At 33.7% G+C, this 15,549-nt stretch overlaps 1 protein-coding gene across 3 annotated transcripts; it reads right to left on the reverse strand.

Annotated features, from left to right (window-relative positions):
* Positions 1-461: 461 nt before the first annotated feature.
* LOC122593913 (protein RRP6-like 3) lies at positions 462-10,278 on the reverse strand. 3 transcript variants are annotated; one of them, XM_043766372.1, is made up of 12 exons: positions 9,998-10,278; positions 9,361-9,596; positions 9,195-9,293; positions 8,619-8,702; positions 8,396-8,482; positions 8,130-8,250; positions 7,622-7,791; positions 7,487-7,525; positions 6,529-7,040; positions 5,393-5,888; positions 1,466-2,016; positions 462-849 (listed from the first exon to the last, which is right to left on the reverse strand). In XM_043766372.1, the coding sequence occupies exons 1-12, from the start codon at positions 10,215-10,217 to the stop codon at positions 771-773; spliced, it is 2,694 nt and encodes an 897-aa protein (XP_043622307.1). In that variant the 5' UTR covers positions 10,218-10,278; the 3' UTR covers positions 462-770. The 3 variants fall into 3 exon arrangements, with proteins under 3 accessions (XP_043622307.1, XP_043622306.1, XP_043622308.1); XM_043766371.1 differs by having other exon boundaries at positions 7,622-7,800; positions 9,998-10,277; XM_043766373.1 differs by having other exon boundaries at positions 667-875; positions 7,622-7,800.
* Positions 10,279-15,549: the final 5,271 nt, after the last annotated feature.

Here is a 15,549-nt window from a genome sequence, read left to right on the forward strand (position 1 = left end):
ACAATCTATTTGGTGAAGATGAAAACTTTTTTTGACTTTAATGCATCGACATCATTTGATGGCTCAAAAGAAGTGGAGTAACATGAGTACATTTTTTTTATGCATATGTATAGATTCTTTGTCAATATTTTACTTTGAAAATTTTATGAAAATACACCATATTATTTTTTACTCATTTTTTTTTCTCTTATAACTTTATCTATATTAGTTTCCATAAAAGATTAAAAGGTATATGCGTGGTTCTTTAAACTCAACTCATTATCTGGTAACAACCGGTTTTAAACACTGTTAATTATGTTCTTTGTCATGGGCTACGATCATTCCAATGCATACTTTTATAAAGCTTCTTTTTATGACGGAAACCTTTTCAAAAAGTTTTTCACAGGAAATTGTATCAAACACTTTTTAAGCAATGAGTTGGTAAACTTTAAGTAATTGGATAAGACGTTCACAAAATAGCATAACACTAAAAATCAAGGTATTTATTTCAAAACATCTAGTTAATGCATCATCTAACACACTTGACGTCTTGACTCGATATCTCTAGCAAAAGGGTCAATGACTCAATGTTAACAAAAACAAGCATTAACCAACATGGGGCTAAAATGCTGAAAAACTACAAGTACAACACACAGGTATCGGTTATTGTGATTAACTCCTCATAACTAAACTACAATACAAACTAATATTATTGCGGTGTAAGAAGCTCCTCTTTGTTCAGATGAATAATACATTTAACTAACGAAATACGCTGATGATGGGAGCTTTCCTTAATCCTTACCACCACCAGCAGGAGAAACCCGATTTGCGGGGTTGTATACACTGTAGTCCCCGTACTCTCTTCTACCACTGGCAAAAAACCGCCCAGTCATATCCTTTTCCACAAGGCAAAACTTTATTATGACACTATCAATATACGTGCGGGCTGTTTTAGTAAAAGCCAAAAGGAATGGGTCCATGTTGACCAGTAGAAACTTTTTGCATGGCTAGGTTTATCAGAAATGAACTTAGAAAAATAGCTAACATGTTTACAACAACTTAATAATATACTGTATTTCTTTGATGATATAATGATTCAGAAGCCTACAAGTAAACAAGTCTTAAAATACACTTTGGACATCATTCAAGCTGTTTGGCCCCTTTCCTTTTAGCTGAAACTTTATTTTTGACCCGTTAGAGGTAAACACCATAGTCCACATCAACCCATCCGTAAGTAAATAAGTCAAGACTGACACTTATTAGTTTGAAAAAGTAACTTTCATCATTTTCAGATACTCCACATCAAGAAAGTTGTAGACTGAAACGGTATCTGAAAGTCTACAGAGTTCTTAGTTGTAGATTGACTCTAGATAATAACATGAGATATGTTAAAAAAAGTTTAGAATCTAGGGCTAGAATCATATGTTAGAATGAACAAGGAGTGTAGAATCATGGTCAAATTCAAAGACGCAAAAAAGCAATGTACCTGTGTGTCACATCCCAACCAGCAGGTAAAAAACGAGGATGAATGGCTTCAACAAATACTTGTCTCCATCTTTGACAAAACTCACGAATCCCGTCTTCTCCATGTTCCTTCAGCAGAAAATCAACCACTTGCTTCCCATGAGGTCCATGGCCTAATAAAGACAGCTTTGAACTACATGAAGCGAAGCCCACACCATCACCACTTTGGTGAATAGAGCCATTTACTTTAGCAGATGAATCCGCAACAGATGCATTTTCAAGCTCAGAACTTTCATTTTCGTTAAATTCTGAATTTATATAAGGGCTGTTACTAATATTATCTGATCTGTCTTCCTTATCAACATTTAATGACTTATCAGGGGAGGAAAGCTGCACACCACCATTCCTGCTCTCGAGTTCCTTGTCTGACACAATGTTTCCTGAGGAGTTATTAAGAGACAAACCTCTCTTTTTCCGTAGTCGTCTTCTCTCATGAGGACTCATTCCAACTAGTAGTGCGTTTTCAAGGTCTTCCTCTGATATATCTCTGCCTCCATAGTACTTCATAACAACCTGCAAAATAGATAAGCATGAGGCCAGTCTTGAGTCCCCGCAAAAGCTCAAGTCAGCAAAGATATAAAAACTAACTGAACACTTTAACTTGATGGAAAAATTATGGTCCATTTACTTATTAATCGGTCAAGTGGAGGTATTTATGATCTATATCTATAAACTTTGTATGGAAAGAAAACAGGTCGATCAGATTGAAAGTCGCTGCAGGTAATTTTTATGCAGACAAAGTATACAACATCCCAAAAGGCTTTATTGAAGGATTTAAATAATTTTTGGTAATAATCTCGTTTTTCAACTCTTATACGCATTCATTACTTACTGCTACAATGAAAAAATGCGCAGATAAGTGTTTTGGGATCAACCGAACCTACTATCCCGTATCAAACTGTACTAAAATTCAACCAAACCTTTCCAGCGCGTCTGCCTTGCCCATCTTACCATGTCCAAGTAGAATTATAACTAAGCCTTTATACAGCAATACATCTTCTATGTTCATATCAAGGTCCAACTTTACTTATCGTAAGTATTAAGATATAAGTTTAAAAGATAATCATCCGACCAAGACCTGACCACCCTGATACTACAAATTGAGAACAATGGAAACAAGAAGTGGACCAAATCTGTACTGGTTCAGTACTACTTGTTATGGTCTAGGAGCAATTCGTTTGAAACGGGAGCATGCCCAAAACAAATTTTGGGTTTATAAACTCCAGATAAAGCACACAATGGCGTCATTCAGGCTTTAAAAGATTTAAATCATAGTGAACTAGTTTAGTCTGGAACAAACTGATTAATCAGGTTTGGTACTATGGCTCTCTGTTTTTGCTGGTTTGGACAGAATACAGATACTTGCAAACCCTGGGTGTAATACTACAGATTCAACAAAATATGAACCACCACGATAACTGTCGACATAAGCAAACAGTTGAACAATATCGAAAAGATGAGACAATTATGACCCATTTATCTATGCAAGAAGTCGACTTGGGTTATTTTTGCACTAACTTGTCACATCATAAGGTTCACAAAAACAGAAAATAGGTCAAAACTCAAAAGTCGTCCAGAGTGAAATATCAATGCATGAAAACTTCTGAATCACCTTACTTGATAGATTAATTGTTATTGTAATAACATAGGCCAAACTTATTACTTAATTTATAAAGGCGCCACATGGGCGTAGGTGCCAGAGAAATAGCCTAGGCTCTAGGCGCTACTCAGATGCTGGTAATACCTCAGGCGCTGCTAGGCGCTAATTTTCCTCTTTATACAGTATTTTGTATTTATTTTTATCGTTTTACTCTCATATATGTAATTATATTTGTTAAGTGGTTTTTAAAATTAAAGATACATCATATCTAAGGATTCTAATCTGAATAAAAATTATATGTTATATCTACCAATAAACTAAAACAGGATTGACATGTTATTGAAACGACATGTGGCGTAATCCTTGATCAACATGTGTCCTTTTAATTTATTTATTTTGTTAAATTAGCTTTTTTAGTTGTATATAAATTCACTTTTCTTATTAGACTTAGAATTAAACTCTAACTCTTGGCTTATTAATAAAAAATACATTATAACCTAATTTGATTGATCGTTTTCTCATTAATAAGTTGTCTCTTTTTCTTTCTCAATTCTTCAACTCCTATTACTTATAGTATTAATTACTCCCTTCGTCCCTCTAGAATTGTCATATTTTCAAATTCCAACTTTTGCAACTTTGATCTTAAATACGAGTAATTTTATTTGCGTTAGATAATAATTGATGAAAGTTATATGATATGACTGTGTTTTAGACGTATTTTTTAATGGTATAACTTTTATTAACAATATATATATATATATACGGGAAAAGTAAATATAAGGTTGTCCGGCACCTAAACTTAGGTGTGGAACCCCTCACTAATTTTTTTATTAATAGTAAAATTTTAATCGAATCACATGCCCCCTGATTTTTATGGATTAAAAAAACAATATGTGAATGTTACACACCTAAGCTTAGCTACCTAACAGTCTTATATTCTCATCCCCTATATATATATATATATAAGTTTAAAAATAAAGAATTTGAATATTCAAAGTATGACACTTTTAATGGGACTGGAGGGGGTATAATAAGTTATTAACATGAAGATTAAAAAGATTTAAGATTACGATCCGAAATCACAAGGCTATTTGTCATCATCCATTATGCTTACAAGTTCTGATTTTGATGTGGTTCTAAAAATTTAAGATAAATCCAAAATTCTAACTACACATATATTATATTTATCATTATTGTTTATTATAATGTAGCTTTGATCATCGATGTACCAAACATCAATTTATTTCATACTCACGAATCATGTATAAGGCATATTCAAATTTATTTATGATACAATCTATATAGTTACCGTATATCGTACGGGTATTAGAACTAGTATAAGTTATATACAACATATAATATCTTTATTAATATATTTTATATTGATATCCTGACATGATGCTCTAGTCACCACATTTTGTGAAAACTTTTGTTATGTAAGTGAAGACGTGATTTTTTTTAAGCATGTTTGAAGCATTCCCAGATACATCATATCTAAGGATTCTAATATGAGTAAAAAGTTATATGTTATATATAAAAGTTATATGCAACATATAACATTAGATCAATATATATGATATCCGGATATTGATGCTCTAGTCACTACATTTTTGTGAAATCTTTTGTTATGCAAGTGAAGATGTGACTTTAAGCATGTTTAAAGTTTTTTTTGTAGAAATTGTAATGTGGGGTTGATACAAGTATTTAACGAAAAAACGAGTCTTTTTTACATGAGGCGTTCGCCTAGCGCCTAGGGTTTTTTTGGGGGATTATTACCTATGGATGTAACTAACTATGACAAAAGGTCTATGTTATGTAAAGATCTTGTAAAATGTCTATGTCATGTAATGAACTTTCAAATCCCGATTATTGGATGTACCTAACCAATTAAAAACTTACACGTGGTTGATTATATGGTTGCCACATATACCCGGGTACATCCAATAACCAGAATTTGAAAGTTTATTACATGACATAGACATTTTGTCATAGTTAGTTACATCCATAGGTAATAATCCTTTTTTTTTACCCTAAAAAACTTAGAGCGCCTATTCCCTTTGTAAACCAAGTTTAATATGTTAATGCAAAACAAAAGGTTTTAAAAAGCAACAAAAAAAAGTATGAGGATCAACCCAACCCAACATATTCTAATCTGTTTCTATCCATACTAAAAGAGAAACCTTACCCAACTTACCCCATCCAGCGATCCACCCACATTGCCAAAATCTATATTACAAAGAGAAATAATTTTCACCCATCATAGACCCCAACATGAAAACATGCTAATACCTGTTTCAATTCTTCACGACGCTGAGGTGGCATCCTAGGTCCATGTCTTATGAGAGCCATTGCTGCAGTTCTCAACTCTAAAGGGGACACGCCACCATCACCAACTTTCAATACAGAAGTGGAAGATCCGGAATCATGTTCATCATTAGAGTCAACCACTTTGTGTACAAATAGGGGTATCCCAAATTCAGAAGCTACTTTTTTCTTGTACTTCTCGGCAGAAGAATGTGCTTTTTCATGACAATCGACACAAACTAGAACAATATCATGAGAGCGGTGACTCTTCAAATGCTCTGGGAAGTGTATCCGATAACATGATGGGATGATACGGTATCGTAAATAGTGTTTTCCTTCCCCACAACCTACGCATATATTTTTCTTACTATGGATATAGAATTCATTTCCTTCGTCTTCAGGGCGCCCTTTGGGTTCAAAGAGAAGCATTATGGCTGGTGGATCTTCATCAACAACTTTTGCCAGATCCCGTTGTAGATACCTGCAAGCTTAATGGTTAGGCATAGAGGTTGCAAAAAGGGTTATTCTCTGTAGCAGTCTAAACAGGTCATGTTGACCTAAAACACTTTTTGACCAAAATTGATGATTAATCGATCATATATAATTGCAAAAACAGTATGGAGTATTACTTTTAGAAGTAACCTATGTTTTAAATAAAATGACTTACAAGGTCTGTGCATTTGAAATACAATTTTAGCAACTGTCAACCCTTTTGGAGCTACTTTCTTTTGTTTTACTACTTGAGACATCAGAGATGAAAACAAAGTGTTTCTGCGTGTGGTTCTGCTTTTTATAGTTGAAATAATCATATAATCATACATGTTTAACTTGGCAAATTCTGATTGTCTATATATAAATAGCAACTGATAAAAGGACCAAGAACGGAATTTTTTTTGAAAAATGTACCTTTTACGTTGGCTAATATGCAACTGACTGTTTTCCCCAAGTATACACATATCTACAAAAATGATAATTGCTACTTCAAGTTGTAACAACTATTAATCAGTTCCGAAAGGCGAATCCAAACAAGACAGATGTATGATTCCATAATGAGAGAGAGAGAGAGAAAGGTAATAACGTCATGAAAATCAACGTTGAGTGGAGCGCATATTATTACTAACCATTCTAACTTCTTTCGATCACAGTAACATAATAGTCGCCCATCATTGGCATATATTCTGCAGTTATGATATACTGGAGCTTTGCAGGAGAACTTCTGGACAAAAAGCTCACGAGAAGCCTTCCGTGCAACTTGTTTTAAAAGCTTATGCTTATTTCCTTTTGAAGATAATCTATCTGATACTTTGATGTTGGTTTTAGACAACAGGCCATAATTATAAAGAGATAAAGGACAAGAACCATTTGGACCAAGGTGCTTCTTAAGAACTAGTTGAAATATATCATCAAGATTGTTGATCTCGTCTTGTAGGAGGCAAGGGAAGACGTCTAAATGACTCAAGACAACAGAGGATGGACACCGAGGAGCAGAACTCAAACTGAGAACATCAACGTCCATATCAGCCTGTGATATTGTGGCGCAAATATCTGTAGTAGTTAATGGACTTTTTTCAGCAAGAGCGACAACAGCACTATCGGATAGTACATATTTAAGGCTCTCATCATGAATGCGGGCCTGAAACAATGTATAGATAGAAAAGAACCTAAAATCAACAGATACTACAGGCGGAAAAACGGGGAATGGATAATGGGTTAAATTAGTCTGGTGCAAAAAGAACCTAACATCTACAGATTGGCGGAAAAACGGGGAATGGATGATGGGTTAAAATTATTCTGGCGCAAAACTATAATATGTGCATTAAAGTTGAGGCAGACAACCAACACTTCTATTTCACTTCATTCAAAGTTCATATATAGTTATTGTATTAAATATGATAAGGAAAAAGATATTAAAAAAATAATAACTTAATTTCATAATAAGATATTATGAAGACATTTTCTTTACCATTTTTCAAAATTGACCCGCTAATAACAAAATACAACCTAAATACCAATTTCAACATAACAGATTTGAAATTGCCACCTTCAAAAGAAGATAAACCTAAACAGTAAATTGCTTACCATCAAATCTCTCCAAGAGCAGAGACGTCTAACAAGTTCCTGAAAATGCATAGAATATTGCTCAATGGTAAGTTGGTAATATCAGAAATAATCCTTTTAAATGCCAAGAAACAGCAAAATGACAAAAGAATCTACCTGCATGTTGGCTGTAGAACTTCCAAGATCGTTCAAGTATCGGGAAATAATTGAAGAAGCAGCAGACTGCCCTGGGGAAGCCTCTAATTCTTTGGAGAAGAGTTGCAGACACAAGGCATTCGAACGCCGGATGGCCTCGAAAACAAGATCTAACTTGTCATTGGGACCAGCTGATATTTCTGATGCACTATTAGCTTTAGAACTACAGTACAAAAAAGATGGAAAAATAGAAGACACATTTTTTAAAGGTTTTATTATGCATTGGTTGTTAATATGTTACCGAGACAAGCTGCTCTAGCAGTAGGGCAATATAATATGATGAAAGAATTTATTATGCACTAGTTGGTAAACAAAAATTGCTTTTACCATTTTATTATAAACCATAGAAACTCAAAAGGGATATCGTGTCAATGGTAATGCAGATAGCCACGATATTCAGTAGGAATAAAAATGTTATAGATAAACAGCCAGCCAAATATTGAGGGAGGGAGACATAGAGAGAGCATACCATTCTTCTGGAGTCGGAGCTCAGAAACGAGACAATCTGCAATATACAGCAAATAGTGTGCATCCATTCGCGCATATTCAACCATATCCGTTGACAGAGGACGTTGTCGCCAATCTTCACGCTATACATCCAAATGTCCCAAAAGAAACACATGTACATTGTAAATTATTCAGAAGAGGTTATTGTAACTAAGATACATATAATATATATCTTATGCAGACCGGAAGGTGTCTAGACCTAGACTAGGTAAAGCCTAAATATTGTACCTGATAAAGCTTGTTAGTTGTGACGCCACAATATGTTTCAAGTAAGTACGCTAATGATCTTTGTGGCTTTGATAGCAAATCGCATGCCTGCAAGTTATTCAATCAGCCCTCATCTTTAGACTCTATTTCATGTGGTTGCTAACCAAAAGTAAAACAAACATATATTTAACCATACAAAGTGACTGCTCGGAGACAGATGGTCTGTACTCATACCAAACCTCACCTTTGCAGTGTCAAATAAGTTTACAACGTAAATGTGAAAATCTCTTTGTAGCCATATAACGTCATTATCAGCACCATGGAAGACCTAAACACGCAAACCATGAAGAATATCAAGTTAAAAACTCAATAAAGGAGATATGGGTGTACAATTTTAATAAACTGGTTACATGAGAACTTCCAAACTATAGTGCATTCATAAGTTCAAGTAAAAAAAGTAATAACTACACTACCTATGAAACAAATTTAAAAAATTAATACTTTAGCGCATAGATTGGTAAAAGAAAAAGCATTTGCGTTGAAGAGTACAAAGTTAAATCTGGAGAAAAATGTAAACGTATCTTTATTGAATGTATAAAGTAATAGTTTAATGTGTAGTCATTGTCATTATACAATGAAGCTCGGAAACTAGACAAAGGAACCACCTTATGCACAATCAATGGTAAAACGATTCAACATTCAAATTTATTAACACCCACACTTAGTGTTTAATGTTGTTCCAATTTTAAAAAGAAAAACTCCTCATAATTCAATTCAACAATCATCGGAGTAAATATGGAAGCACAAACCTAATATGTACCTTGCAAATATTAGGATCAGCAAATAAGGGGGCAAGAATTCCCATAGTGTCATGAAGAGCAATAGTATCCACCAGGTAATCTTCATCTCTCGTAGAAATCTAAAATTGAGAATATAAGCGCACACACTTAAGCATCATCTAACAATCCCAAATACCCAATACTAACCTGAATAAGAGCAGTAAACCCCAAGAATGAATGTAAGCTATGTTGCTCGGTATCCACCGCAAACACTCTTTCTTTACTTAAAACCTCCACGAGTTCTTTTAACTTTGATTCATCGTCAACCCAAACATACTTATCACCCATATCCGTAATTCCATTAGAAAACTTAAAATCCAATAGTGGTTTCTCCATCAAATCCATGATCTCAGATTCATACGGATGCAAATCCGTAGAACCATCTGCAATTGATCTCAAGTTAACATTCCATTTCCACATTGCCAACACATATAGTGCGGTCAAAGTGTAACATAGTTTCACCAAATTGTCACTCACACATAACAAACTATTTACTTTGGTTTTTTTTTTATAACAATTGTTTATTTCATTATCAATGAACGTGAATGACCTTCTATAGCCCCAGCATTTTATAACAAGGTCATTATATACATCGATAACGAAACAAAAGTTCGTTACATCAAAAGACAATATAATTAGTTTGTTAGGTATAAATGACAATTCGTCGAAAGTTTGTTACATTTTAACAACAATAAATCCTAGTACTCATAATAATGGAAGCTATGAATTAACCATATGATTTGATTTGACATGTAGAAACGATAGTGTAAAAAATAAAAGTTACCCTGGAGCCTGAGATGTTTAAAGGGGGCATAAGAATTGTTGGCCAAAACACGTTTGAAAGTGTGTTGAGGCTTAACTTGAGATTTCAGGTAACATGAATTAATGTTGTTGTTGTTGTGTTTTCGTTTTCTGTGTTTAAGAAATTTGTTGACAAATAAGATTGAAACAACTGCTAAACAAGATATGGTAACAGCAATTTTGATTTTATGTTTATCGTCCATTGATAAAATCTAAAAAACTGGTAAACACCTCTGAACAACAACTTCAGAGTTCGGAGGTTAGATGATGACGGCGGTCAAACACTTCACACTCCAGATAGAGGTGTATCATGTTTTAGCTTGGTTTAATAATTGGGCTAGAAACTTGGGCCGGCCTAACATATAGTTTATATAATGGCGGTTCAGCCCGTGTTTAAAATATTGACTCGCTCAGCGTTACACTAACTAGGGTCTAGGCCTCTAGGGATCATGCAACTATGCAAGTATGGCCCATAACACACTAACTAGAGTTTTCAGGAAAATGATTTACCCTCTTAAAATATCAGCCTAATAACCTTCCTACCAACTTGATCATGACATCTATTGAAATCAAAAGATAAAAGTAAAGAATTATTCTTGTCATATATACACACGTTCGAAGTGGATTATTAGTCTGGTCCTTAAGAAAAATATATTATTTCCCATATCATAATTACAGAGACATGTTTATGAAAAAGTTAATTTTGCCAAAATTTGTTAACAAGTCTAGCGTTTTTTTTTCCTTTTGTGAAAGAAATATGTTACACTTATAAAAAGTTTACAAGCTAGTAATTTTATGATTATCCGTAAATGGGTGAATGTATCATGTATGTATACCTTTTAAAGCAGAGCACTAATCGCACAAAGTAATAGGAGTAAGATTATATGATTTACATTTGTTACAATGTAACCTTTGTCTCTTTTTACTTTTTGAGCATAAGCTTACTCCCCAAATCTTCAAATTTCATGTTTGTACAAGATAAAATAACTGCGGCAAGCAGTACAAAATGATAAAATATGGTCAAATAATACGGCGGTACGTTGGTTAGTAAAACTTGAATTAGTTTTTACTTTCCTTCAAGTCCATATGGTAATATAAACAGCCGAAATGCTAGAAGTCCGATAATGGTACACCAAGGCAGGCCACAAGCTTGTCATTCTCCATTGTCTTCAAGTTGCTAGTCCATATGCCCCTGCGTGCATATTTTTTACATAATAGTAAAACAAGACAGTTTTACGTCACATGTCTTATTTTCTCGACTTTGTTACTTTGTTGGAATTCCCTCGGATTTACATACAACTCTCAAACGATCACTCCATACTTGGTTAAACTTTGTCCATCAAAATGTGCTATTTTGAGTGTTTGAATAATGACACTTTCATTTTGTGTAGTATTTACTATATATGATAGACCATTGAAACAACTTTCTATGTATATGTTGTATGCTTAATTATTTATTTTCCTTTGTGTATTGTGTGGTCCAAGCTTTTTGGAATGTAAAAGATTTTACCAAGTGACAAATCACATGATTCATGGAACAACAAACTTTTTTTTGGCTTAAAAATGAGATCACATGAATTGATGGATTTAAAATTGTCTTTGGGTACACTAAAAGTGTGTTGCAATGTCACTTACTGGAAGCAAAGTATCCCATGTCCCTAGATCACTCCTTGATGTTTATGCCCCATCTTATAGACATTTTAAAATTCAATACTATATTTATAACAAATAAAACATTTGAAGACTTGTAAAATATATGTTAACATATTTATATAATTTTTTTATTAGGGAAAGGCAACATACTTTTGAACAGACAGAGAGCATAAATTTATAAATTTAATGAAAGGGCAATATTCTTCAACAATTAATTTTGATTCCCTCACTTAAACATTTTGGATTGTTTTTTACCTTATGTCATGAAAATATTTAGATAACATATGTGTTCAGTGTTCTCCTGTAGGTGATGATAAGATGAAGATAAAATGAAGTATGATTTGTGTAAGGAGTATTTTAAGAGACATAGTATAATTAAGGTAAAATTATACTACTAAATAATGTTTACTAAATAAATTACTTCACAAATTTCATTTGTCGTATTTGTGACCAATTATTATACACCACAATACAGAATTCATCTGTTTACCACGTGGAGTGCCAGAGTACGTAAATCAAAGTAAGTACAAGTTTTAGTGAATCTAACGACGATTTAACATTATTGGCTCCGAACTCCCTGCAACATAACAAATATACACGTGTCATGTACCGAAATAACCACGTAAATTGTTTATCTTTTTATTTTATTTTAAATTAAATGGACGGTGACATGATATTAGTTTACTGTTTTACCGGGTATCTAATCTATCTGAAATGCATCTGGCCGACCAATGGCGTTGTCTTCAATAATTTTGGATAATTTTTAAACCAGGTTAAATTTTAATTCCGAATCATGTAAGGAACTTATGAATCTTATTAGGGAACTTTGAATAAATACAACGAGTACTATGTTAAAAAGGAAAAAAAAAAAAAAAAAAAAAAAAAGACTACTATGAGTATTATTTTGTAGATTAGCTAAAATCCGATGTTATATATATTTTAATTGTTATTAAAAGTTTTGATGAATTTAATCATTCTAAACTCAATTATTCTTGCCAGTAAAATTTTCCTCCTTTATTCCAATCAATACTATGTCAATTTCGGATACCAACGTCCCTTTGTAACCCATTAACCCGGGTTAGCAAATTGAATCATAGATGATCTGCATTCGAACATATTTTGTACCACATTTAAATATCACATTTCAAATAGTAATCGTCTTTATATCTATTGGATGCTAGTAATATTACTGACTGCTATGACACTGAATCATATAATTGTGATACGATATCATATCTCACAAAGGTTATCAAGTAGCTAGTATTGTGGGTTGATTTACATAACATCGTAAGGTCATGGGAAGTGAGGATTATGAGAACCCCTCAAACTCATGAAAAGCTATCATGTGAAGTTCCCCCATCAAGGGGCTCCCTTTGGAGTGAGGGGTTTCCCATAATCCCTTATTATATAAGTATATATAAAAAAAAGGGACCAATAAGGAAGCCGCAAGTGTGTGGGGTCAAAGAAAAAGTGAGAGTGAAGGGGGCGTCCAAAATTGAACGAAGATGAACCTTTTTTTTTTGCAAGGAACGCCCCTGGGGCGGAATTCCTTGGGAAGGAGATGCCTCACTCTGCATGTCCTAAATTATCTCTATATATAGGATTTTACAACTGGCAATTAGTTGTTGGAAATACTAAATAAACACTTGTAATTACTTTAACAAGTTACAATACGATGAAAGTAAAACAAGCAAAGTAAACAAGAACGAGAACAGAAACGAAGAATCGAAAGGGTAATAACATTTTGATTCCTGCAAAGAAAGAAACATAAACAATAAAAATAAAGGAATTGAGTTTGTGAATGACATAATTCTTTTAAACAAATTTGTCATATGTTTCTCGGGTACACCGGCTCAAATAAGCAGCATACTGCCGGACAATAACACTTGTCTGAAAGATAAACGGAACACGGGGATGGGTGTTTCTTCAGAGAACAAAAGTTACATAATGAATGGAACTTATGTGTCTGTTACGAGTTCTATATGTTGGGTTATATAACTATTATCAAATCAAATCACAAAGCACGCAACGGAAGACAAGATCTATGTAGTTTAAATAATTAACCAAGATAGAAAACGTGTACCCTAAATTGGAGAGAATAAGCAAGAAACCTTTATAATAAGGTTTGAATTAAACCTCTCTACGATTGCACCAACAACGTTGGAATGTATGTATGCTAGTACTTGATCACGAACCGAACAACCCCTTGTTCCTAGCTTTAAAATCGACCCAAACAAAAACCCGAAAATCCTTTTTCTTGATGTAGTCGATCGAACCAAAGAGAGAGGAGAAGAAGAGAGTTTTAGGGTTTTAATAAACCTAATGAATTGTGTGTAGAAAACAATTAGATTAGACCTCTATTTATAGACTTAGGAAACTTGATGACCAAGTTTAGGGATTGTGAATCCCTTGGACGACCCCCCCCCCCCTCTAGACTATTCTAGAGGGTTTCCTAATTGTTTCCTAATTCCAACTCTTCTCCGTTAAGTCCGTTAGTTAAGTACCATTAACTATTAACTCTTTTAACGGACCTCCGTTAGTTTTTCGTGATCAAATTAATTAATAAATTACATTTAATATAATAATTAGTTATAGTTACATTCACGTTGAGGAGTGACCTCGTAGGCTTAAATACTTTCTGGACATACGTTCATTTTACGTGATCATATTCTAACAGCTCCCACTTGAGCTTGTAATGAATGAAAGTAATAACATTGGTTAGCGTCTAGCAACACGCCAATGCTCCCGAAAACATTTAAGTATAGTTTTAAACGGTTAAGGCATTTATTATCCCTTTGTTCAGATACCTTTGTTACATATGAATATGGATCAAGGTCATTTCATAATTTAACGATTATGTTTCTCATTCAATAACTAATTAATGATTACCAAATATAATCGAGAACCATCTGGATTTATTTGGGCACGACCATGCAAACATCTTAATTATTCAAATGAGGGCGCCAATGGTATCATGCTTCAACTTTTAAATTGAAGGAACAAATCCTATATTGACTACATGTGTCAGTCATCATACTTCACGACGCTTTCTGAAAATAGACCTTTATGTACCCCCTTACTCAGGTGAGTTAGAACTACATCTAGTAAGTGCGATTCATACATGCTGACCTACTTGTATCTTAAGTCAAAGGATCAATAAAAGTAACCATTTACGAATTTCACTTAATGACGACGATCCATAAAGCGATAATTCGTTAGTGGGGTAGTCCGTTATGCATCCGCTATGGATATCATGTGAGTTTGGTGGAAACCATCCATTACATATTCCAAGAATATAACCAATCACTCACATTTGTCTTAATTTAATTATATTCCCATATAATTAACCGACAATGGACAATTTAAAATATTTGATAAAATATTTAAAATATTAAATAAATATTCAAGGATTAAACATGCAAATATAGGACACAATTTAACATTAAATGAAATCAAATATATCAAGTACTTTATTTCATTATGGAAAATATAAATTGTTTAACATCTCTTATCCAAATACCGAAACAACAAATTTACATGAAATAACTAGCTAATTTAAGTCTTATGCCCTCGGCATGCCTTTCAAGCTTGGGCCTAGACAAAGCTTTTGTAAAAGGATCAGCTAAGTTAAAATCTGCGTGAACTTTGAGTAAATTGATCTCCCCTAGTTCGATCTGCTCACGAACATAGTGATAACGTCTAGCATAATGTATGGCACCTTTCTGAACTCCGGGTTCGTTGGCAATGATTAATGCACCAGTGTAATCACAGTACATATCATTGGGTAAGTCATTTGAGGGGATCACATTTAGCCCGCTAATGAACTTCCTTGTCCAGACTGCTTCCATTGCGGCTTCTGAGGCGGCAATGTACTCAGACTCT

The sequence above is a fragment of the Erigeron canadensis genome, chromosome 3 (assembly GCF_010389155.1).
Source record: "Erigeron canadensis isolate Cc75 chromosome 3, C_canadensis_v1, whole genome shotgun sequence".
NCBI classification, from domain to species: Eukaryota; Viridiplantae; Streptophyta; class Magnoliopsida; order Asterales; family Asteraceae; genus Erigeron; species Erigeron canadensis.